The sequence below is a fragment of the Harpia harpyja genome, chromosome 8 (assembly GCF_026419915.1).
Source record: "Harpia harpyja isolate bHarHar1 chromosome 8, bHarHar1 primary haplotype, whole genome shotgun sequence".
Taxonomy (NCBI): domain Eukaryota; kingdom Metazoa; phylum Chordata; class Aves; order Accipitriformes; family Accipitridae; genus Harpia; species Harpia harpyja.
In genome coordinates, this window is record NC_068947.1 from 4,858,862 (window position 1) to 4,885,757 (window position 26,896).

At 37.1% G+C, this 26,896-nt stretch overlaps 1 protein-coding gene across 1 annotated transcript in view; it reads left to right on the plus strand.

Annotated features, from left to right (window-relative positions):
- The window catches only part of IL1RAPL1 (interleukin 1 receptor accessory protein like 1), a 750,372-nt gene that overhangs the window by 383,133 nt on the left and 340,343 nt on the right, over positions 1 to 26,896 (plus strand). The window contains exon 3 of the mRNA XM_052794856.1: positions 22,094 to 22,373. Within this exon, the coding sequence (XP_052650816.1) occupies positions 22,094 to 22,373 (280 nt within the window). The remainder of the gene's footprint in view (positions 1 to 22,093; positions 22,374 to 26,896) is intronic.

Genomic DNA, 26,896 nt, shown 5'->3' on the forward strand with positions numbered 1-26,896 from the left:
CAGACAAGCTGACCAAACAAAGACTATAGAAGTGTGGTGAATTGAAAACTGGTTGAACTACTGGGTTCAAAGCTTGTGATTGGCAGTGCAAAGTCCAGCTGGAGGTCAGTCACCTTGTGATGTACACCAGGGGTCAGTACTGGGGCCAACACTGCTCAACATCTTCATTAATGACCTGGATGATGGCTCAGAGTGCACGCTCGGTGAGTTTGCAGAAGACACAAAATTGTGGTGAGTGGCTGTTACACCACGTGGTTGTACTACTATGCAGAGGAACCTCAACAGACTGGAGAAATGGCTCAAGAGGAGCCTTGCGTAGTTCAACAAAAAGAAATACCAAATCCTGCCCCTGGGGAGGAATAACCCCAGCCGCTGGCACAAGCCAGAGCCAACCAGCTGGAAAGCATCTCTTCAGAGAAGGACCGTGGGATCTTGGTGTTCACCAAGCTGGACATGAGATAGCAGTGGGACCTTGCAGCAAAGGCGGCCAACGGTGTCCTGGATTGTATAAGCCAGAGTGTTGCCAGCAAGTTGAAGTCGGTGATCCTGCCTAGTGAGACACAACTGAAGTGCTGGGCCCAGTGCTGGACTCCCCAGTACGAGACAGGCATGGACATACTGGAGTGAGTCCAGTGAAGGGCCATGAAGACCGTATGGGGACTGGAACATCTGTCGTATGAGAAGAGGCTGAGAGAGCTGGGACTGCTCAGCCTGGAGAAGAAAAAGCTCACGGGATTCTTGTCCCCGTGGATAAATACCTGATGGTGGAAGTAAAGGCAGCAGAGCCAGACTCTTCCCAGTGGTGCCTAGTGACAGGACAAGAGTCAATGGGCACAAACTGAAACACAAGAAATTCCACTTCAATGCAAGAAAAAAATTCTTTACTATGAGGGTGGTGACACACTGGTACAGGTTTCTCATCAAAGTTGTGGAGTGTCCGTCCTTGGAGATATTCAAAACTCAACTGCATGCGACTCAGCACCCTGCTCTGGCTGACCCTGCTCTGAGCTGGGGTTTGGACTAGGCGATCTCCAGAGGTGCCCTCCAGCCTCAGCTCTTATGTGATTTTGTGATTTACTGAGCTGCACAGCTGCACTGTTAACTTGAGGGGTTTTGTTTCGAGAAAAATATTTCCTTTTAAAGCTTTATTGTCTGTTAATCGAGATTGTCTCTTACGTTACTTTAAGAAGTTTTATTCTGCAATGAACAGAGAGGAGGAATTGCTGTCCAGCAATGTAAGAATACCTTATGGTATTTGTAGCCTGTGAATGCTAATGACTCCGTGAATGATCTTATTTTTCCTTTTAAATTCACTTATAAAGAACTTGTTATATCATGAATTCCTAATAGCAGGGAATGTCATGAAGTCGTTTTATATTCAGTAGAAAATTAAGATCATCAAAATAATTATTTCCTGAAAACTCTGTCACAGATGTTTTAAGATACCGAGGAACCAAAAACCATGTGCTAGTTCTTACTTTGCTGTTATTATGTTATTGCCATGAAGGTCAAAAAGCATAGGTGAAGGTTAAGAAAACACTTTGGTAGTAACCGAAATTTACTTTTTAATTATCCTCTGTCCTTCTCTCTAAGTATCAAAAGAAAAATACTAGCTACAGTGTATATTAAAAAATGTGAAGCTTGCATTGCCAGTACAGAATAGAAGTTGGCACTTTAAAGTACTGTTGGTTAGTATAAAAACGTTGAGGGGTTTTTTTTTGCCAACGCCATACTTTTTCTCCACTGGTGGTTGCCAGTTAGAACACTGAGAAATGTGCACTTTGGCACACATTTTTTCCCCCTCCGTTCATTTCTGGCCTGATTTCACATTGCTTTCATTTTAGCAATTGTTTGTATTTCAGTAGTTTAGGAAATTGTCAGGCAGTGCACGTCAGAGCAACTTTGGTTATTGTGCGGAGGTTTTTTATACTTTGGTTTTACAACTTTTTGATTTATTTGGATTTACACATTTGGAGCAGGTATTCAAACCCACCTAATTAGTATCCCCATTCATTTTCATTAATTACTGTTTTATACTTTGCGTACAGATGAGATTGATGGCCTGGTAAATAATGCCTCCATCTTAAAAAAATGTATGTGGGAGCTTTACTCTTCAAGAAAGAGAGTATTACACATTTGAAGCACTCCTTTTCATCAACACAAGCATGGCATCACATTTACAAAAAGCATGTAAAAAGTGCTGAACTGATCTAGCTATCAAAGCGAAGATCCGGTTGAAAATTGTGAAGAGCTCTAAAAGACTTCAAATGATCATAGTGTTGAAATCCCATTTCTGATTTTCACAATGGGTAACAGGAAACTGCCTGTAACACCTTACTCAAAGATATCTTTAGATTCTGAATTCACGTGAGCTGGTGACCCTTGTAAAATCATCAGTGAGATACAGTGTGGTAGCTTATATGTCTGTGAAAGTGATTTTTTTGCTTTCACCATCCTATAGTTTGTGTTCTAATTTTTTTTTTTTTTTTTAATGTGTACTAGAATTAGCAGGTAACATCCTGACTCTCTAACTAATTATATTACATTGATCTACGACCAGGTGAAAGATAAACTTTTCCTGCAGCTGGAAAGGGCAAGGTAGTCAGATTGTCTTCTAGAAACTTACAGAATTTACAGAAATCACACATCCATTGAGAGTATTGGTTTGTGGTTTGCCGTTTTTTTAAATTCAACTCTTTTGTTAATTTTTTTTCCAAAACCAAAAGACAAAATCCATTAGGTTTGTAAGCTTCAGACTGTATCATCTGAAAGGTTTGGTGAACTGAAAAAACAGACAGGTATTTAAAGTAGCATCCCTTGCCTTTCTTTGAGATACATCTGTTCAGGTAACTCTTGTTTAGCAGTGATAGCTTGGCTGTTGTCCAGTAGTTTAATTAGTACTCGCTTACCTAATCTCTTATAGCAGATAATATTATTACTGAATTCAGGGACTCTGAAAATCCCGTATCTGACAAAGCAGGCTTAATAATGAAAATCACTATGTTTTTACATTGTATTTGTCTTGGCAAGAACACCTACTGGAACACATACATTTTTCACTAGCTAGAAAACATGCAGCTCAGAATTGCAATCCCCGAGTTGTTCACTCTTCAGAAAAACAGAATTGAGCAGGAATTAAAATTGAATGAAAACCGGAGAGGGACTCGCAGAGAAGGACAAAGTGTACAACAGAGCATCATTTTGTAGATAGATGTTAATTTGTTTCTCACTGGGTGAAAGCAATCTGCTGTAATGTATTTGTGTGTGGATTTTGAAATGGTTTCGAGCAGAATATCTGTGGAGCACTGAGGGTTGACTTCAGCCCCTGGGTTGGTTCAGTTGCCTGATTCCTTCACACAGGCTAGCTAGCTTGACTCCTGCTTCACAGCTGCTGAGAGCTGATTTTTGGAGACTCATACTCATGGGGGGGGAGTCATTTTGTGTTTTGCTGAAAGGAGAGGAAACATGCTCAACCAGGGGTTCTCGGAAGCAATGCCACCTTGGTTTTGTCTCTTGCCCTCCAGCCCTCCTCTTGGCAGGGGTGTGGGGAAAGGGATGAGTGTCTTGGTAGTGAGTATGTATGGACCACAAAACTAAAAAGCTGAGGTATGATTTTCTTTCACTGGGAAACTGGGGATTACTCTGTCCTTATAGCAAAAAGGAAAAGTCCGTTTGCAAACACGTGTAGGTGCTATGCTATATAATTGCTGACTCTCTGTCTTAGAAATTGTAGTGGTTATTATCTGTGGCTATGCAGCATAACCTTCCTTTGCATTTTCCTACCCTTGTTGCAGGACCCATCACAGTTCATAATGAAGTATCATTGGATAAATTGGCAATGAGCTTGGTTTTAATTCATCTGTTTGGTTTTAATTCATCTGTTGTGCTGTAATTTGTCTTTGTTCATTAGCTCCTAGGCAGGCAGATGATCTGTCCCTGCAGCGGAGGTGCACAGGACAGCAGGGGCAGGTGCTGCTGTTGCCACCCCAAGGTGAGGTCTCACCTCCCAGGACTCAGTGCTCAGGGTCTCCGTCTGCATACGCAGGCAATTTAGTCACCACCTGATTTTAAGTGTTTAATTTTCACATTCCAGGTTGCCCCCTCACAGACCTTTAGCTACTGAGTAGACAGAAAACCATGTTTCTGTTAGGCACTTAAGTTAGGTACTTGAAGTAGACAATCTGACTAGTCTCCGAAGTGTTGATTTTCCATATGTTTTACAATATATGAATTGGATTTTTCTTAAGAATCATCTCTTGGTAAAATGAAGGAAATATACTGCTTATGACATTGTTTTCTCTCTCTTACAAACGCATCTCTCCGATCTTTCAAATTGCTGTATTGTGATCTACTGCTTCTCTGTGTGTACTTTTACAATAGGTCTAAAATGTCAAGAATATATCATAATGACCAAACAGAGAATGAAAATGTTATGTAATTGTTCTCATGGAGTGATGCCAAATTCTGCCAGGCAGCATATCAAGTTTTCAGTTATGAATCTGTAGATGAGTATCTGCTTAGTTAGGAACACAAGGGAAAAATTAAGCAAAGGAGACATTATAACATTTTTGTATGGACTGTACAGACTGTAGTAAAAACTTAAGTTGTTTTAATCAAACTGGAGAAACCTTTAAAGGAAATAATTGAATATAGTCTGATGTGACTATATTGAGTATTGATAAAGATATTGATAGAGATTTCTTAAAGGCTTTATTAAAATCAGTAAGGTTGTGTTTTTCTTCTGACAAAGCTAGACCCATCTGATAGAGGCCAACTTGTAGCATCAGTAGCTGAAGCAATTATTTTCAGTGCTTTTGTTTTGTAATTTCATCTTTAAAATACACTTGTTCCAAGATGTTTAATGTATCTTCAAAAGTTAAATCATTGTTTTGTTAATATAATTTTATGCTACAAGTATACTTCTTGGTAGTACTAGTAATATCCCACCTCTTCAAAAGGGAGTGTTCCTTGTACTACAGTGATCAAGGTACACATCGATGAGTCAAATTGTTTTTTCTCCCCTCTGCATTTCAGATAAGCATAAGAGATGACCATAAGGTGGTTGCAGGGCTTTTCCAAATTGCTAGTCACAAATAAGAGAAGATAAATGAGGTACGATTGCACAAAGAAATGCAAATAGAAACTGACCACAGATGAATGTAAGCTATAAATTAAATTTGGGCTATGAGTTACAAGATAGTTTCTAAACACTAGAGGAAGGAGATTATGAAGCAATTTCCAGCAGGAGTTTCAGAAAAAAAAAATATTTAAGTAGTCTTGAGATAGGAATTGATGTAAGAATCTCTATTTCCTTCATTGATTGAGCCGATAGACAACTAGAGCCAGTGACTCAAAAGACCTGGCCCAGTCCTGCCATTAAGAACAGTGGGTGATTTCATTAAGGGAGAGAAAAAGTGGGCATTTTTTTCTTCTTTCAAAGTCTGTACCTCGTCGGCAAACTTTACGACAGTGTCTAGGAGTAGTTTTACTCTCTGATACAACTCAATGGATTTCATTTCCATTTGTGTATACTTCATTTTATTTAGTATCCAAGCAGATATTGCATATTTTCATGTGAAAGGTTATTTTCATTAACCTCCAGTATCTCTACATGTTCATTTTGGTGAAATGGATCTTATGATGTCAAGAACTGTCTAATAAATGATAGAAAAATGCATTTATATGCAGATTAAATTAAAAGCTAAGCAGCTGTTGGCAACTCAAGAAAAAGATGGAAATATTAATTTATGAAATCTTCAGTTTCTTATTTATTTTTTTGGATGATTTTTCATTACCATACGTTTACTATGTAAGTTTTTTAATTCTAACATTTTAGAGTTTAATTTCAATGTCTTTTATCTGCAGTGGTTAATTCTTTTACATTACGTAGTCACCATTTCAATAGGGCCTAGTTCACAAAGGAATTAATAACTCTACATGTTTGAATGCCTTGATGGGACCAGATATTCAAATGGGTCTTTTAAACAGGCTTTCCACAATAGATCTTCAGGCTATTTCAGGCTGGAAACAAAATATCAGGCACATAGCAGTGTTAGTTCTAAAAACTTTTTTCTACTCCTTGTCAAGGTATTTATTTGTATCATAATAGGAATTATTTGATATTCTAAAGAAAATTTTTATTGCAGACAATATTCAGTAACTTTATAGTGCTATGTTGGATATCTGCGGGAAAGGAAAAAAAATCAAGCATAAGAATCCCTTAAAAAGAAAGTGGAGAAGTCAAAGATGAATTGAAAGTCTTATACATGAATTAATTTTCTTGTCAAGCTGAAAATTTCCAATCTGCCTGGAGAATAAAGCTGAGTGACTCCTGACTGAGTGTCGAGTCAGGGAACTTCTTTATAGAGGAGGAGCTTTCCAATGAAAGGAAAGCAGAGATTTTACAGGATAAGGCAAGTCCAGAGGCTGGCAATACAATTTTGTGAAGTAGGGTTCATTTTAAAACTTGGATTTGTTATGAATAACCATGTTTGACCATTTTGTCACAAAAAAAAGAGAAAAAATTCAAGTCTAGTAAATGTTTTATTTCAAGCGCTGATATTTTATTAAATTCTATGTTGTTGTGCCAGTATTATGAATACAAAATATAATGATTTCTAGAGGAAAAGTGAAAATATTCTTGAGTTTACTGTTTAATATTGTCCGCTTGTTTTCTTTTCCAACTTTCTTTCAAAAAAAGATTTTTGATTAAGATTGACCCATTTTCACAGGCACTCTGATTTCAGCGAATTGAACAGATAATTCTGCTGAAGCTTCTGCAGTTATCTCTTCTTCAAAAAGCTGAAGAGACAAACTAGTCATAGTGATAGGGTGAGATGCTGAATAGTAGAAAACAGAAAAGAAGCTCTTAGGTTTGTAATTCCACTTTTATGTGGGGGTTATAATGCATAAATGGAATAAAATGTGCTTTGAAACGTGACCTGTCTAAAATGTGGCTATATACATGCATATATAATGTAAGTTTGAACTGTGTGATTACTGTGATTTTGAGAAGAAAAATAACAGTCATCTAGAACATGAAAGAGAACTCCAGAAGGGATCAGTTTTGTATTATGAATTTTTCTCTGAGAGGTAGTATTTTCCAGAAAAAAAAATTCAGTTCTGCTCTGAAGATATTGTGTTAACTCTGGAAAAGAAATTCAGTCAATGAAGTGTGAAATGAAAGGATTTTAATCCCACTTTCAGTGCAAATCTCAATGTGGCCCTAACTATGGAGTTACCAATAATTTTTTTATAATAATAAAAAAGTCATATCATCCAGAGTTCATATATAATCATGTGAAGTGCTCCAAATTAATTATGAGACCTGGATTTTAATTTTGATCATTCGGTTTGTACAATTAAAAATAGCCTTTCCTTCTTTCTTCTGTCACCATTTGCAAAATGACTTCTGAGGAAACAAAACAAGACTCCTGAGGATGAAGGCTGTGAGAATCTTGGGATTAATAATTACATGCCTCATCCCATTTATTTGCTCTATTACATGTGTGAAATAATACACCGTATGCCATACAGTGAGGTTTAATCCCATCAAATTTCACACGTACTACACAGGGGACGTGTTTTAGTTTTGGTTTTATTTCCTTGCCTACCCTTCTTGGTTAGTGACACATTAAAGAACTGATTTGCAATTGCCATTTCAGGAGGCGTATAATCTTACCTTAGATTTTCTTTATTCTGTCTTGCTGTTTGTAGTTCTGGGTATCATAATATGGATTTTTCTAAATAAAAGTAATCCTTTAGAAATATGTTGGCCTTAATTTCAAAGGTTAGCTGAAAGAAAAAGAGATTCATATCAAAATCTTCCACATCAGGGTCATTCACATTAATCAGGTCTTTTCTGTAAAGCTATAATCTTTTTATACATGCTGGTGGAAGACATTGTTTGCTAAGGTTAGGCCACAAACAAAATTAAACCTTTTCCTCAGGTGTGTTTATTGCCATTAAAGATCAAGCCTTAGAGAAAGGTGGTAATTAAACTGCTGATGACCCGTATTAAGAGCTAAGTTTATTTAAGGACTGCAACACAGCAGTGTAAAAAACATTGCTCAGCTCTCAAAGACAAGTTTCCCTTGATAGTAAGATGACTGTATTGGGGAAAAGCTTGATAAAGATTATTTCTTAGTCTCTTTACAAACCCAAGTGTAAAATGAGACTCAAGTGTCAAATGGGAGACACATATGATTTCTCCTACTGTTTGGCTAATATGCCAAAAAATACCACGTGAACAGCCATCCTGAGCTACTGGAGCGGCACTGATTTCTTACTATAAAATGAACAATGAATGGCACTAGTCACAAAACCCTGGGGGCCGCGTGTGAAAAAATGAATGAGGGGTTGATGTAACTTCTCTGACTGCTTTCAGAGACGGAGCTGATCTTTGAAAGGGAAGTAGAAATTACGCATTGCTTGGAGATGCCTGCACTGACAGTCCTGAGCTTTGCAGCTCTCCAGGCTGGAAGCTGTGCGGTCTCATTAGCACAGAGTTGCTCCCAACCTGAAGTACAAAACTGAACAGCTTGTGCACTCTGCTGTGCTAATATTCGGCTGTTTCGTGTCCAGTCAACTCAGGGCAGGCTAAATTCGGCCAACCTCATCTTGCCTTATAAATCTATGTAAACTGTTTTTTTCACTCAGAATAGGTATGAATATGGGGGGGGGGGGGGTGAGAAGAAAACACATATATGTGTATATTTACATATGTTGTTTGGTTTTTTTTTCCTGGCTCCTTAGAGAGTCCTGGTAGACTATTGCTCTCCTGCTGTATCCTCATTTCAGGCAGTTAACCCAGTGTCTAAACACCCATTGGAGCAACCAGAATGTCCCAAGTATTTTCATCTGAAGGCATAGAAACTGCAGGAGGTCCAAGCAAAATGAGTAACTTGATTAGCAAAAAGGATCTTGTATTCAGGTGAAATTTCCTCCCCATATTTGAATTGCTAGAAATTCAGAAGTGAATGTTGTAATTTTAGGCTCTTCCATATCTTCTTATATCTTTCTACCAGAAATTGCAGTCCTCTCCAGAAAGAAAATAAGAGAAAGACCTTAAGCTTAACACATCATAAAGCAGTCAAACATGTTCATGCATAAACTTATTGTTGGAATGTCTTCTAAGTTGATATATATTATGTACCCCAGAAAAGGAAATTTGGGGAGATAATATGAACTCTTCCAGGAACTTCACTTGTTTGTTGTTGAATTTATATAAAAAAGATTTGGATACTGAGAAGAAACAAAACCAAAACAAAAAACCAAGGAGCAGTACAAGCTCTAGTGTTCATAAACAAGCGTTAACCTTTATTAACTGTGTTGTATCTTCATATGTCGTCTTCTCTGTTTTTCAGTGTCTGCCAGTCTTGGTTCTCTCGGATACTTTTAATATCCTCTTTTTTCTGCTTAATTCCCCTTAGTTTTATTCCTTTTAGTTTGGGAGAGAAAAAGAGGGAAGCTGTTTCCTTTTTCTGACAGAAAAAGTCCTTTTTTCCTCTCAGTCTGGACATACAAACACAAATTCGTCTCTGGCTGTACGGATGATGGGATCTGCATCTATTTGTCTACTTCAGTCACATCTCCTCTCTTCTGGCAGAAATCTGAGCCAATGTTTGTCCATTCCACATGTTGCCTTCCTAGGATATTAGCAGCAGGCTATGACACCAACGACCCTCAAATTGCAGAGCTCCAGTTTGCACTCAAATCTCACTCTCATCGGTATTCCTTACACTGTGCAGCAAAATTCATCATTAATAATTAAATCGTGTATTTAAGTGTGCATATATGTGCAGAGGAGGACAGTGAGGGTAGATAGAAGGTGAATTGGTTACTAAATTGAACAATCCCTGAAGAAATTTTAAATAATCATAGATCAAAGTCTGTTTCAACTCTGTGACCTTATCTTGAAAAATATACTAGCATTTTCTTTACCTCGGTGCATTTGAGGTAGCAAAAAGGCTGCACAGAGATCAAACAGAGTGAAGCATCACTCAATAAAATTTACTCTCGGTGGAATATTTGGGTTATAAGGTGCTCTTACAACCATTTCTAATTTCATTGAATTCCTTTATAAAAATGTTCATTCCTTCAGTGACTGGAACGGCGTAGTATGAGTTTGTAGGCCAGTTTCTTTAATTTAAAACATAGACATTTCTATTTAATTTTTTGCACTAGTGGATTTTTGAACATGTTCAGAAAAATTGTTCACTTATTAAAAGTAGCTCAGTTTTTCATGTAACTCAAGTATGACCATATGCTATACAATTAACTAAAAACATAGAGAGTAAGAAATTTCTTATGATGTTTATCTAGTGCAGTCATGCCTAGTGCCTTCTCTGGACTAAAGAAACATCTTTATCTTTAGACAGCCATGTAAGTACTAAGCTTAACTGAAAGCATAGTTTATTATACTTAGTTTTGTTTATTTTAGGGTGTTTTGCATTTCACAGGAAAAATAATTCTTCCTTTAAAGAAAAAAAAAAAGATGGGGGGGAATATTGCTACCATCGTATATGATGCTATAATTCCTAGTCCTGTTGGTCTTGTGTGCCTGGCTTCTTTGGATGATATATCCTGTAAGGATCCACCTAATGACTAAGAAAGGGCAGATTAATGTCTCATAGAAAATAGTTAAGGTCAGCTAAGGAATCTCTCTAGTCTGTGGAAGAAAATGCAGCATGAGATTCAATTTATTCAAAGCAAAGGGGTAGCATTCTGCAAATGGGAACTGTAATTTTTCCTCCAGAAAGCATTTTTAAGAAAAATTTAAGGTTTAGAACAGCTAAAAACAATTAAAACACAGGGATTTTGTTGTTGCTGCCTGTTGATGAGGTTATCTATGCTGCATAGCATAAACAAACGTGACAGCAATAGCAAAAAGATCCCCCAGCCTTAACCTGAAATTTATGTCTTGATGCCAACTTTATCTATGAATTTATTCTCAATTTTGACACATGAATTAGTATCTGCAGAACTTTACTCTCTCCAGAGGTATCTGTGCTTCTTGCCCTAGTGTTTTTTCTGTCTATGGTTAGTTACCGCTGCTTTCCTAGCAAATGCTGTCCCTTCTCCCAGCCAAATTGTTACACCAAGAAAGAAAAGCCTTCTCTTTCACCTCTTGATGGTTAGCACCAAATGTAGGAAGGTAAGGAGTACCGCATAAATATCGTACAAATGTTGATTGCAGAGGTTAAACACCCAGGAAAAAGTCTGAAGTTGGAGACCACCACTGGGCTGAATTCTTTACTTCTGCCTTGAGAAATGTCGATGAGCATTCAGGATCCACTTTGCCTGTCTGGCATGCAAACTTAGAACTATAGAGACAGTGCAAGTTTCTTTTTTGTTTAAATACATATAGATTTCCTTTCTGTTCAGTGGGATTTATAAGGTTTAAGTTTTCAATGAGTGTCTGCTACATTACCTAGCTTTAGTGTAAGAACAGTTAAAACATCATAAAATCTTTTGAAGTTGGTTTGACCCAATCTGTGGAATTTCATTTTGGTGTTGTGCTGGTTTTGGCTGGGATAGACTTAATTTGCTTCATAGTAGCTAGTATGGGGCTACCAAAACAATTCTTGAAGTAAATCAGCATAAAACTGCATTATTCTTCTTTACCTTGGAAGCTGTGATTTGGATGTCCAAAGTCCAAATCCTTTCTCCTGTGCAACTTTCATGCTGAACCCTATGTCCAGTGGTATAATTTGGTTTTCATCATTCATCAAAAGTTTTTATGGCTGCAAGGATATTGTATGAGATGACCACTAAGAAGTGTGGCTGCTAGGGCAAACCTGAGCCATCTGACCTGATCATGAGTCCTAATGGCACTGTAGGAAAAAGCAGTTCCACGATCAAATCAATATTCTGTGTTTGTTCACTAATCCAGAATGAAAAGTTTATTTTATAATATACTAAAAATCTGTCCTTAAACTGAAGGTGACAAATTTTTCTTATCGAAAATGTTTGCAGTATTTCATTCCAAAAATATTTCTATGGTATGCATTGAGTCAGGATGCAAAAATGTATTTGAATATAAGAATGTATTTTCTTTGCTTTATCTAACAAGTCTTAATTTTGTTTTGGACCTATGCTAGGATATAGCATAAGGAAGGAAAGGGAAATGCTCTGATGTTTTGATTTCACCTTTGAAATTCAATGCTGCTAGGCACATCAGCGTCCTTACCCGACCCACAAAGGTACCCGAGGAAGCTTTTTATCTGGTTCTTGTGAGATTTGGATTCCTAACTCAATTAAATCCATTCTATTTCTTTAGATTTGCTTCAGCCAAAACATTCATGCTAAGTTTTAAAGTAAGCTTTGGTGAAAGGAGCAAAGTTTTCTTCTCAAACTCAAATAGTAATGATTTTCATTTCCTTTGCCTAATGAGATTAAAGTACTGAACTACTGTATTACTCTGGTGACCTCTTTCTCTTTGGTAAGCTGCCTCAAGTGTGGCAAACATGTGGCATATGGGAACAGAGGAAATGTCAAACTGGGGAGCAAAGATTTACAAAACTTAATATCTTTCATAAGCTTTAGCTTCTAGACTTAATATGGACAAAAAAAAAAAAAAAAAGGAAGGAAAATGCCAGATGCTATAATAATATGGTTTCTTCTAAAACAGAAAAAAGTGTACAAACAGATTTATAATGACTTTTTGTAATCCATGGAGTGCAGATTTACTGTAGCTAATATTTTCTCTTTAAAGTTCAGTTAATATTGTTGTTCCTTGCTAAGTCTTTCATGAGGTTCCTATTGGCTTTAAACTACCATGTTTTGTACTTGGTAACATCTGCAGGAAAAGAGCATATATCATAAAAACTTCTTCAATTAAAAATTAATTTCTATTTCATAAGCAAATGTGTTCTTTCTTAGCAGTTTGATGATAAATTATCCCAGTGTTGCACATATATGGAAGCTTTTCTTGTAGTTTTATGGAACAAGCATACTTCCCCCCCCCCCCAGTCTGTTATATTCCACTTTTGGTAGTCATTAAATAACATTTTTTATATAAAAGGGGATCTACTTTAGGTAACAAATTCCAAACTGACAATGGCTACGTTTCCTATTTTGGCTAGTATGTATTTTCTAACTGTTATGGTACTGGGTGATGTATTGTGCGCTGGTAGTAAGCTTCAGAGTGATGTCAAGAATTTATTTACCCAATTTGCTGTTCACACAGAAAATTTTAAAGGGCTCTCGGGATTAAAAAGAAATGCAAAAGAGAAGCAATAATGTGTCCCTTTCTGAACCTTGGGTGCTTGTATACATGTACACAAAGCAGTATACCAAATATTTAGAAATATCTTTTAACTGTGTATATTTTTTTCAATTTGTTAAGATACGTAATTGCACAACATAGAATAGACTTATCTCTCTTAAAAAGGACAACTATGTTTTAAAGTACATCTGTCACCTGCTAAAGAGACAGCTACATGGAAGGTGCAGCTTGTGGGTTTTTTTCCCGTCTTTAATCATTATTTCCCCCTGTCTGATGGCAGGGCAATGCAGACCCCGGTCTGACCTGTCCCGTGGAAAAACTCTCTCGTCTCCCAATGCAACGGTGCTCGTGGCCAGGCCATGCTTTGGTGCCCTGACAGCCGTAAATAAATCTGTTGTCTACAGCTTGAGTCTAGTAGGACTGCCTGTAGGCAATAAATAGACATCAAAATCACTAGGAGTTGTATGCAGTTAACATATACTTTGACAAAGAATATTGATATTGTTAATTCAAGAGCACAGTTTCAATATATCAACTCTCTTCCAGTATTTTAAGAGTGAAGGTAATGTAGAACAGATTAATAAACAGAAATATGTAATTATTTTTTTAATATATACTATTGCTGGCAACCTCACGGCCCGTGTATACTTAATAATTATATGGTTAGAACTTTTAATCTTTGAGACTTTACAGTAAAAAATGATCCTTTGACTTATTGTCTGTTTGAAATAAATAGTGTTTCTTTTGGTCTCAGCTCTTCTGAAGCACTCACTGCAATTCTTTTCATTTCTGCACAGTCCGAGTCACATAGTCATGATAATGGAGCTTAAGAAATTTCCGCTAGCTAAGACACTGCAACAAGGTGTTTGCACTCTCCTATGCACGTCTTAATTTGATTAATCTTAATCCTCTTGTATTATGAACTAATCTGCTGAATTTTCTCATATTTACTCCAAGTGGAGAGTCTTCACATATTTAGTTATCACAGTTCAGCTGATATTCAGCAACTTGTTTGTGATATTCAGCAGTTGTGTTCTTTGTAGGAAAAAAATCTAAAGGTATAAAGTGCAGCTGCTACTCAAGTGCTACTGAAATTCCAACATGAAGAAATCCTTGATCTTCCTCGTAATCTCCAAAATGAAGCTACTGGAGAACAGCACGTATTTTCAGAAGCAGTTTCAACAATAAGAGATTATGGAAGGGATTGAATAATTTGCTATCTGCTATACAACATGATACACCAGTATGGCCCAGAGATTCTCTTTTCTTGGAAATCTTTCTAAAAGACGTCCTTACATGTGCTTGTTCAATTTTTAGAAATTAGTGTAACCGCTTCCCATGGTAGTTTCTTTTCAGGTTGGGTTACTCTTTGTTTTAGTCGTTTGCAGTTCCAGAGTTCCAGAGACTAGCTGAGCATCGGTCTGCTTGTGGGAGGTGGTGAGTGCCTTTGCATCGCTTGAGTGGTTTTCTTCTCTTTCCTTCACTTCTTAAACTATCTTTGACCAATAAATTTTCTCGCTTTCGCTCTTCCTAGTCTCTCCCCTGTCCTGTTGCGTGGGGGGCTTAGTGATTGAGAAGCGGTGTGGGTGCTTGGCTGGGGTCAACCCACCAGAACCTGGTAGGTCGGTATGGGCTAGGCTACCTTTAAAGGTGTGTTTACTAAGCCTCCTATTTTATATGACATGGTGAACCAGAAAAGAAGGGTTTGGAAGAAGCGAGAGGGACTAAATGAGCGTCAGGGAAGAATTCTTGTTTTAGAGTAGGAACTTAAGAATTTCAACATGCATTTGTTCTTCCTTTGGTTGCTTTGTCTTACATAGTATATTTATTCTGTTTTTTTTCTTAAAAATAACTTTTCATGGTTTAACTTTTACTACAACATAATAGTGATAATTAAAGGATTAGTGTTAATTCAGACAAAAATACTATTTAATTTGGCTTGGTTTAGGTAAAAGAGAGAATGACATAAAAACTTCCCCCCGATAGACATAAAGGTATTTTCACACTTATTCTGCCTGCAAGTAGTCCATTATCTAGGCATATGTACTCTGTTTCTTGTTAGTGCAGTATTCTGAAGCCAAGAAATACAGCATTTTTATTTTTCAATTTATGGTGAACCATAGCTTTCTTTTTCCATTACTCCTCTTGCTGTGGGCTAGTGCATTTGCCAAGATTCCTCAACTATGAAATCTGCCACTTTTAAAACTTCTCTCAGGTGGGGCTGGGACAATTGCAATTTTTAGGAGCTAACTTCTTTAGCAGGTGATGGTATCCAAAATAATTTTTCTGTCTCCCTCAAATGTCCTTCAACATCTCTTTCCCTTACTGGCACCCCCTGATACCAGCCACTACACACTTCTAGACTGAGAATGAAATATGTAAGTTTTTAGCCTACAACATAATTTTTGTAAGAGTTTTCAGGAGAATGAAAAATGGCATTTCAAAATGAAAATGCTATCTCAAACAGAAGTGCAGCATAGTAATGTGCAAAGCTGTAATAGCAGTCTTAGTGCAAAAGGAAATTTAATCGTGTATAAAAAATACTTGACGTGGTCATTTGAAAACAGTAGTAATGGTAAATCCATATTTTTTCATGTTTCCAATTTTATACTGATACTTTTTTGAAAGTACAAAATCTAAGTGGTCTAAGAATAGAACTGACCGTGTTCTCTTTCTCATCTCCATAGTGTGTTGCATTTCTAAGCTCTGCTTCTTCATTCCTGTCAGAGTTCATTTTTATAGCAAATAAAAGGATACACAAACCAAAAATAGATGCTAGAATACCATGTTTTATGTTGCATAGAGTTATTTGGCTCAGGCACTGTAATAATTGTGCTATAAAGTATAAAATCTTGATTTTTTTTCTTTTTCTAATGCTAGCTAGTCTAAGCGACAAGCAAAAAGAAACAACCAGGGTGAAAAGAGATAATCCAGAACAGACTGCGATTTTGATGGTAAAATATTGTTGTGAAAATTGTTGTAAAGAAAGTAACCTCGAGTCTTAGGCATCACTTGATAAACTTTTTGAAAAGTTGTTTTATGAACAGCCGGTTAAGGGAAGCCTGTTTTCTTGACAGATTATGCCCCATACTTCTCCACCCTGCCCAAAAATCTTAGCTGCACTGCTACAATATCCTTTGTTTGCTTTCTCTACCCATGATATTTACTCTCCCTACATACTACTTTCTTATTTCGGCATCCGCCAGTGCCCTCCTTGACAAGTTCCCAGCTTTAGGAACAAGACCTGGTGCTGTCTCCCTTACTTATACATTTTTCACAGCTTATGAGATCACTTCTTTGTCAGATTTGGTTGCAAATGTGTAATGTGTTCAAAAATCCCGAAGTGGCTGACAAATAAATAGAACGCACAGTGACATTGCATAAACCTCTCTGTAGGAAATGATGTTAAGAACAGAACTACAAACAGATAAGCAGGAAAAAAATCAACCTGTTAATTTTTATTTTATTAAATATTATTAAGTGCAATAAATTTAGAAGAATTTGCTGTTAATGTTATAAATGTTTTAGGAGAACTGTTTTCACCTGTCAGACCTGAATTTCTCTAGATGTCTGGAATTCAGATTTCCACCAATGTTTTGGAAACTTGAACACTTCTACTAACTCTGAAGCCTACAAATTGAATTGAAGCTTTTGAACGAAGCCAGGCTGTAGCAGTGGACCCAGGAGTTATTAGCTTTATTTTTTTCTCCTTTTCAGCACTGAATTTTGCCTTGAAAATGATACATATGATCCTGAAAAATGAAGGGGAAGACCTTTTCAGTAATGTTAAATATTCTGTGTGCTGGATCCTATCAGCAGGTACAGCCTGCAAGAAGCTTGTTTATCCAGCAGAATGATCTCATTATTAGGACAGTGATGTAGTGTGGTTTATTTCATACCCTGAAATCACTCAAGGAAATAACCGAGTGAATGATATTCATCCCGGACCCTGTATTGTGCTATTATGTGTAGCAATAACTGGCAGCATATTAAAATAGAGATCAGGGACTACAACCGTTCATTTGAAGGCAGTTCTGAAATTTCAAAGCTGTTGAATTATTCAAGTACTTTCCAATTTATAAAATAAAATAAAGATGATTGACTGCTTGATGATGTGACGATAGAAATAAAAACACTGAAAAGTCTTGAGTGTATTTTTTTTCCCACAGTTGTTTTGAACCAGCATAAAAGTAGGTGTTGATTGTGTGTCGGTAGCAGCCATAGCTAAGAAGGGAAATGTTAGATATTTTCTTTGGTCAATGCCCTACTTATACACAAAGAAAAGAAAGAAAATCCAGTCAAAATAGAAATGGACCACAGTTAGAATACAAACCTGAACAGAAATCCCTCAATCTGTTTAATATTAACAAGTCTGAATGAACATTAAGCCTTTGGTCTTTTCTGTCCCTATTTATGAAGGGAATAACACAAGTGTTTAACATGCAAATATGTAACATTTTTAAGCTGACAATGTCAAGAGAAAAATCTAAAGATTTCTATGAATGTAAAAGGCATCATGAGTACAATTAGTCTTTGGGTCTCTGAAAATGTATCTTTACATGCTTCAAGGAATTTGGAAATCAGGATTTTAATTAGGTTTCTGATACATCCAAGTTTTCCTAGACTGAAGAATGCACGTGTGCTCTACTCGCCACGTGCAGAGTGCACATAGGAAGTGTCAGTCACTGTGCATGCACGCTATCATCTGTCTGAGTGTTCACAGTAATCTCATTTTTAAGGACATGACAGTCTATTTTTCTTTCCATTATTTGGTTTTAAGCCTCTGTTTATACTCCTCAGTTACAGGGGAATAGGAGCATTTTAAGCACAGATAGACAGTTATCTCCTGAAATATCACTGTTATCACAAAATATCACAGAAGAGTGTCTGTGTCTTATGATGAGAATGATGAACTTATATTACATCTGTCAAAATTGCATTAGCACCTTCTCATAGGTGAAGGCACATTGGCTGAGCAGTAGTGAGAGGTATTTTCTGGAAGATTTTTAAGGTATTAAAGCTTCCGGCTGTAATAAGGTTAATACAGTTCTAAGTGACTCGAATGTCAGTGTTGGCAGAGTTTAACTGGTGTAATATTTCTGTAAGCAGGAAGAGAAACACTCATGTTCGCTTCATTGAAAGACCACACTGAGAAGAGGATATGTTTTCTTAAGATTATCATTGAATGTAACTGTAATAAATCACTGAATCACAAACCAGCTGAGGTTGGAAGGGACCTCTGATGTCACCTGGTCCAAACCCCCTGCTCAAGCAGGGCCACCAAGAAATGGTTGTCCAGCACCCTGTCTAGCTGGCTTTTGAGTATGTCCGAGGATGGAGACTCCACAACCTCCCTAGGAAATCTGTGCCAACTCTCAGTCGCCCTTACAGTAAAAAAAGTGGTTCCTAATGTTCAGAAAGAGCCTCCTGTGTTTCAGTTCGTGTCCACTGTCTCTTTTTCCAGTCACCGGGCACCAGTGGAAAGAGCCTGGCTCCATCCTCTTTGCACCCTCCCTTCAGATATGTATATACGTTGATGAGATCCCCCTGCGCCTTCTCTTCTCCAGGGTAAACAGTCCCAGCTCTCAGCCTGTGCTCACAGGAGAGATGCTCCAATCTCTTAATCATCTCTGTGCATCTTCATTGGACTCTCCCCAGCCTGTCCATGCCTCTCTTGTACTGGGGAGCCCACAACTGGACTCAGAACTCCAGGTGTGGCCTCACCAGTGCTGAGTAGAGGGGAAGGGTCACCTCCCTCGACCTGCTGGCATTACTTTGCCTAATGCAGCTCAGCATACCTTTTTTGCTGCAAAGACACATTGCTGGTTCATGTTCAACTTGGCATCCACCAGAACTACAGGTCCTTTTCTGCCAAGCTGCTTTCCAGCTGGGTGTCCCCCAGCACATCTTGGTGCCTGGGGTCGTTCCTCCCCAGGTGCAGGGCTTTGCAATTCTCCTTGTTGGATGTGATGAGGTTCTTGTGAGGCCATTTCTCCAGCCTGTTGAGGACCCTTTGGATGGCAGCATGACCCTCTGGTGTATCAGCCTCTCCTTTCAGTTTTGTATCATCAGCAAACTTGCTGAACGTACTCTGCCTCATCATCCAGATCATTACTGAAGATGGTAAACAGGGCTGGGCCCGGTGTTCACCCCTGGAATACACCACTAGATAAAACATACCAATCCATAATATTTTGAGCATGCCAGTATTCGTATTTGCTTGAGTTGATATTTTCTTAAGCTATCTGGTGGGACATGTTGATGCGGTTAGTGCCAACAAATGATCAAATAGTTCAGTAAATAGTTACCTTAAAATGTAATGTTGGTTGTACTTTGTGATATGAAGCCTTAATGTGAAACTTTAGATGATTCTAGGCATTTAGGAGTGTTCGATTTGTATTCTCTTTCCATAGAAATGTCATCCAATTTATATATTTGGAGTAACTATTTCACAGAGCATTAATGTAAATACAAAGCCTACATATTCAATCTATTGTTAACATTCTCCTTAAGACTCAGGAACTGAACTTTGATAATGTTAATTTTCAAAAGTTTGATAAAGTTCTCTCTGGTTTAGCATATGAATATAGAATACTTGCTAACATGCTTGCCTAAGCCTACTAAACTAGACTGCAGGTGATCCTTACCACTTTTTTATGAGGAATAGCATGCTGAAATGAAGTCAAGGATATCTGCTTTGCATAGTTAATCCTTCATTCAATATGAAGGCTTGAAATAGAGTTGGTGTTATTATATGATATGTTCTCATGGATTCATCAAGCTCAAGGAACTGGGAACCATTAGAACTGAATATCCTGAGAGAGAAAACATGACTAGCAGACTAATAATAGAAACCAAAGTATACTAACTTAATTAGGCAGTGAAAGGCAAGATTACAATTTGATAATAAAGTATGATGAAGAAGCTATTACCTGGTAACTTACATAATGGAATTAACACTGCTTAGAGGTGCCTGTTAATTCATTTTTTGGCATGGGGATTTAGAAGCAGAGAGAAACGGAATCAGATCAGAGAGAGAATGCTCTTTCAGAAAGGTAAAAAATGAAATGATCAAAGATGTAAATGAATTCTGATATAAATGGAAGTTAGTTTCTTAATGCCTATGGGGAAGCTAATAGCGTAGCCTTGTCACCATTCACTTCAATTTCTGCAAGAGTATATCTATGTTGTATTAGGGTCTTGTAAAGGTTGCTAATTTTTAGGGACTGTTGAGTAGGAAAATTGGAACAGGGACATATTATTGTCCCTTTCTGGTCTTAAAAGTAAAGGCAGGAGGAGACAATCCAAAGATATATGAAATATTTCTCTATGTGAATTCTGTTCACAATGCAAATTGATTCTAATATTTTTATTTGTTTTTTTGTCCATCTTTCAATGTTGTATCAACTTAGGTTATTACTTACACAGTGATGTGTGGAGATGTTTGTGTCTTTCTTATTTTGCTATGTATAACAGGTACTGTGGTATTATCCAAATTTAAATTTCAAAAAGCACTAACTGGCATCCTATTCTCCCAAATAAGAGATGAAAACATTGTCTGTGTTTAAAGTACGAATACTGCTTTATCTTGCACAGTAGCTTGAATTCTCCATTAAAGTCAGTATTCAACCAGCTCTAGGGTGAGAGGCATTTGATGTGACTTTAGCTTTGCAAAAGTCGATTTTCTAAGCTAGCTAGCTGTCCAAGCTCTTTTAATGTTAATAAAAAGAAGTGGAAAATTCAAAGACCAAATATTTATATGAGTCATAGCTATTCATTTTAAGATGGAAAAAAATTGGCCTTTGGATGTACTGGTTGCTTTCTACTGACTGGATCAGGGGCCTGATTAACTAGCTGAGGCTGGACACCAAATTTTTAAGTGAATGAACCTAATGGTGAATTTCCATGGTGGAAATTCCTTAAGAAAAAAACCCATAAGCTTTTGCTAAGCAAGCCATTGTAGAAGGTATCAGTTCTCCTTTTGTTGTTTTGGTATTCTTAACTAAAAATAATGGGGAAGAGGGAGGGAGGTTGGGTGGGGTTTTTGTGTTTCGGGTTTGGTTATGTTGCTGGGGTTGAGAAAGTAAAAAAAATCTAGTGTTGCTTTCTGATGAACAGTTATTGTGGGACAGTATTGGTAGTGGCTGACATTATTCAACAGGTGAAGAATACAAAAATTATTCTAGAATTATTGCTAATCACAATAGGGGAAAATAAAAACATTAATAATTTAAATTAATTTGTAATGTACTTCTAGAAAGTCAGGAATTTCAAGTAAGATCTGCTTAAGTCGTTCTTGAATAATCCATTAAAAATACTGACAGTAATTTTCCTGGCAGTATCATTTTGCACATTTGCTCTTCTTGTTAAGACAGTTCCTTCTCCAAATGTAACCCGAAGTTTCACACTTTTTGGTTCAGGCCACAGTTCCTTGTCCTAATGTCTTCTGACACTGAGTAATACCTTCTTTCATTTACATGGTTACCCTGGAGGTATTTGATTGATGCAGTTCACAGATTATGACACCCCGTGTACCACATGGCCTCTCTGTTGCACTGATTTCACTCCAGTATTTTATAACTGGTCATGCTGGAGTTCCACAAAAGAAAAAAGAGCAATTGCTCAGTTATCTCAGAAATCATCAACATTTAACACAAAAATTTCATAATAACTCTCTTCTGCACAGACAAGTACAGACATTAACGGTGTGAAAATGCAGTTAATTTTTCAGGGATCAAAAGAGTACTGCTAGTCACTCAATGGACCTTTTCTCAAATGCAATGCTTTCCCACAATAACGGTTGCTGTGTGAATAGTGCTCTCGGAAGCCTTTGATAATCTTTTGTCATTTTCTCTTCTCTTTTAGCTGATGGATGCACTGACTGGTCTGTGGATTACAAGAAATATCAAGTTCTAGTGGGAGAACCTGTTCGTATAAAATGTGCACTCTTTTATGGATATATTAGAGCTAATTACTCCCTAGCCCAAAGTGCTGGACTTAGTTTGATGTGGTACAAAAGCTCTGGACCCGGAGATTTTGAGGAACCTATAGCTTTTGATGGAACTAGAATGAGCAAAGAAGAAGACTCCATTTGGTTCCGACCGACAGTGGTACAAGACAGCGGGCTTTATGCGTGTGTTATAAGGTACTATATTTTAATATACTGCATTTTAGTTAACCAGATATGAAACGAGGCTCTTAAGAGTGAGACTTTTGTGCCAAAGAGAAATGTTTTCTGAGTGTGTTCCTTTTCCTTCTCCTCCTGGTATTCCCTTCCCTGAAGTGTTTCATGCTTAAGTAGAAATTACTATTGAGTGTCTTGAACATTTTAAATAATTTTTTGTGTGTAAATTTAAGTCATTTATAGCAAAATCTAAAATTTATAAGATGGGTGGGACTGGGTGCATAAGTCATGTGTTCCTCCTTCTGATTCTGGCTTAACTCCTACAATCACCATCCTAGCGTAAAAAGTTTCTTATTCACATTCAGATTTAATTTTATATGGATTTTATTAGATGGTTTCATTTAATTCATTTTTTTTCTGTAAAAAATTGTTATTTGATATAAAGTAGTTGCATCAAGGAAAATGGAAGGTGAAATTTCAGCATTTTTACAGACATACATCCTCTAGAAACACATCTGGCCTAACCTGATAATAGAGGCTGAGTGCCAGATATCTTCCAAAGGTATTTAACCTTCCGATGCACCGAGCTTCATCACCATAAATTGGACTAGATTCTGCTTCCTGCTTTCTGGAACAGGTGTTCAGCTTCTTTTTGCATCTTTAAAATGGTTTGCACTGAGATGTTGTTTCCAGCCCTTTGCAGTCAAAAAGATCATCTAGGCACTTTCATATTGTCTCACAGCCTTATACTAGATTTTCACTAGATGCGAAATGACGCAAATTAGAATTCGTACATAGAAAGTACAGAGAAGAGTCGCTACCAATTGTTCAAAGGTTTGAAAAAGTTGGGTTTTGCAGTTAGTTGAACAGATGAAGCAGTGTTCCTCTCTGTATGCGTATCTATAAAAAAGGTCTTACTACTCAAACACAATAGAAAGAGTCAGAAAGAGTAAGGCTGAGTGGCTGGAAAAGGAACGCACGATGAAGCTATTCCAATGTTGCAAAGAAAATAAGGAAATTGTTTTACCAGCACCTGGAGATGTTTAGTGTCTAGCGGGTTTTTGGGGGGTTTTTTTGGTGGGGAGAGGGAGGAGGCAAGGAATGCTGTCTGGGTTGTGCATGGTGAAGGAGATTTTTACCAGATGATGTGTTTTTAAAAACATTTATTCTTTGAGCTCTTTACATAACCTGTGAGACATTTTGTAGCACTTTCAGCGTGGTGATGATGATGATGATGATGGTTTTCTTTAAAAGAAAACCACAAAAAACCTACACATTAAGCTACTTAAGGAGAGTATTTAGTTATGTTTAAATTAATATTTTTTCAGCTAAGTGTGTAATAGTAGCCACGAAAATGACAACAGTTTTGTCAATTATTCCATAGTAGTATTTAAAATGCCATAATGAATCCCCTCTATTTAGATAAAGAAAACCTTAAATAGCTGATATTGCACTTTTCAGCAAGTATAAGTTAATGCTGAATTTAGCTAATCAGACCTACTTTAAAATGTCTTTATCATGTCAACTTTTATTCATGCTTTTTCTAAATGGATTTTAATCTGGAGGTGGGTAAGGGCATGTTCTAATCTACTTTGAGCTACATACTGCTTTCTTAGCACATGCTTAATTTCCAGTTGTCAGTGCTTATATGTGTAGATTGATGACAGATTTTAAAAAATACAGTACTAATTAGTTTGTGATCCTGAATACTCTTATGAACAGGTACAAAGCCTTTCACCTTGAGGAGACCCACTAGAATAAGCAAGTATTTGTTTAAGGGTTGGTACTAAGGAGTCTGTGCTTGGTCTTCTATCAGTGTTTCAGTTTTAGATTTGTTGGATGGAACCTTTCAACGGTATGATCAAGACGCTTATTGGTAGAAGTCACAATCCTCATTTCAGTATCAGAGAAATATATTTTTTTGTTTTGTGCATACAGTCAAAGGTTACTTTCAAATAGTTTTGAATGCCCATTTGGAATCAAGTTTAAAACTTAATACTTTATGTTCCTGAGATAAGCATGTATTTGATATTTTAATCTGAAATATATAAAATTAATTACTCAGCAATATAATGGTTCCCTTTTTTTCCTCGTTCCTTCAGATTCTTACGTTATAAAGTGATTATCTGACAAAGAAAAATATAAGAGGCTGAACTGATGCCATCTGGCAAAATTATGTACTCTCTCTGTACTTCCAAAGTTATTGCTACAGAAATAGCTAGAAAAACCTCTCACATAAAATAGCTGTCTACTGCTCTTTACTGCTCTTCAGTCTCATCACTGAAATCAGAATACTCGGCCCCACTGTCACTTTAAGCTTGGCTACTGGTAGATTATACCAGAGAATCTGGAGAAAGATTAGTGAACAAGAACTGTAATTTCTTTCAAGGAACAAAGTGAAGCTTGCAGGGATGGGATTTAGGAAATTTTTCTTACAGATTTGAAGTTTTTGTTTATTTTAATGACAAGGGCTTTAAACGCCTTCAGAATGATGTTATAAGCTATTTTAGTTTTGAAGACACAACTGAGAAGCTCAGTTAAGAAGCTTAAAATTACCTAGTAGCAAACTTCTGTTGAGTGCGATGCTTGCAGTAACTTGAGTAGGAGAGCAGGGAGAAGAGATGGACCTGCGAGGTAATGAGGGCAGGCAGTAAAGGGTAAATGAGCAAAAGCAGAACTGTGCTTTGAATAAATGGCTCTGCCTAGTTTTATTTCAAACTTACTCGAAGGGGTGGAACAGTCCAGTACTTAATATTTTCTCTGCTCGGAAGCTCCTTTCTGCACAGTTCTGTGCCTTTGCTACCTGTGCCAACAGTAAGGAAGAGAAATATATCCATTACACGGGATATGTAGAGAACAACATGCTGGAGCAGACTGTAGTGGACCAAACTAATTTCTACAGTGACTACATTACAGTAGAAACATGGAGTTTTATTAGGTAGAAAAGTTCATGTTTTCAGTGGAATTAACCTAGGGATAGTAGTGAAGGCTGGCTCTTTTTCCTTCAGAAGCAAAGAAACGACCTTCATCCTTGTTCAGTAGTGTTCACAATATTCTCACCTTTAATTTCTTATCCCTGCTTTTCTTCCTACGGAAGCTGGCTGCCATAAAGGAATTGAGAAAATCAAGACTGAGCCTTATTATCAAGGCACTGCTGCACACCTATAGCTAGAGAAGAGGAGATAGGCACCTAGAAATACCTTTCAGCTTACTACCGTCAAAACAGGGACCATGAGCTGATTGGTAGAAAATCTATGGGCTTATACTCTGCTTTCAAGGAAGAAAATAATATGTAATTTGTTTCAGGTACAGCACTGTCCCATTCTGCTGCAATTTCTGTATGCTGCAATTTTAAGGAAGCAAAAGATATACATTATTAAGTCTTTCAGTAGATGTCACATCACCTGGTTGCTTCTTGTTTATCATATATGGGCAGTAAATATAACTAGATAAGCTGTACAAAGAGTTAATATATATATTCAACTCAAGCTCCCAGAAATAATGTGTATATATACACCTGGGATAACAGTAAGTACTAAGTAGTTTCTGACAAACTTTCTGCCCCCTTCAATGTTACAAAAAAGCTGAAATATTGTTCCTGTTAAACTGACATTTCCTTCATGTTTTCATCTTTTCCTTCCCTGCCTGGAAACTTCTATTACAGTATCTCCAGTAATGGCCCAACCTAACATCAGCTCAGGTCAATGGAGCCTGAGAGGAAGGCTGGGCTGGGATTTATGGTAAAGTGCTACAATGAGTTGTATTGCAAAAGACAAAATAGGGTTTTATGATACATTCAGCCAGAGTTTTGCATCGGTATCTCAGTTAAATAGTGTTTAGAAATCATCTTTATTACTGCATACAGTATAAGTAGCAATTCAGACATCTTTCTGAATCTGAACACGCTCACACTAACTAACGACCTTGTTGTTTTTAAACTCATGTTTTAAAATCAGGTTGCTTTTACATCTGTAACTAGAAATTCTCACTTTAGAGCTAGAGATAATATATTTTCCCTTGTAGAAATCAGTTTGGACTTAAAACATGTAACATCTTACTTTGTCCTCCATTTGCCCTTAATAATGATGGTGGTAGCAGCCCCTTTACTTTTCTGTAGTTGAGTCTTTGTGCAGACTTATGTGTTTGGATGTTTACAAACATGAATTGCTTTGGTAAGCTGAAATATTTAGTGGAGAAAAATACATACAAGCAACCAAGTCTTGTTCAGAAACATGAGAGTGGCTATAAAGTAAGCATAGGATCCCGACAAAACCAGGTAACAATAGGAGTTTAAATAATGCATTATAAATTACATTACAGATCAAAAACCTTCTCCAACTTTAACACACTTAAAATAAATTCATTAGGTACTTAACAGCCATGAAAATACTGCCTATAGTTCGTTCAATCATATTCAGCTTTGAAGTTTCAAATTCAGACCTGACTACCAGGTTCAAACTGGGAATAACAGCAACTATGGAGATAGTTCAAATCTCTTTGCAGCCCCAGTCAATAACAAACCTGAGCATCTGCTTGGGAATCTT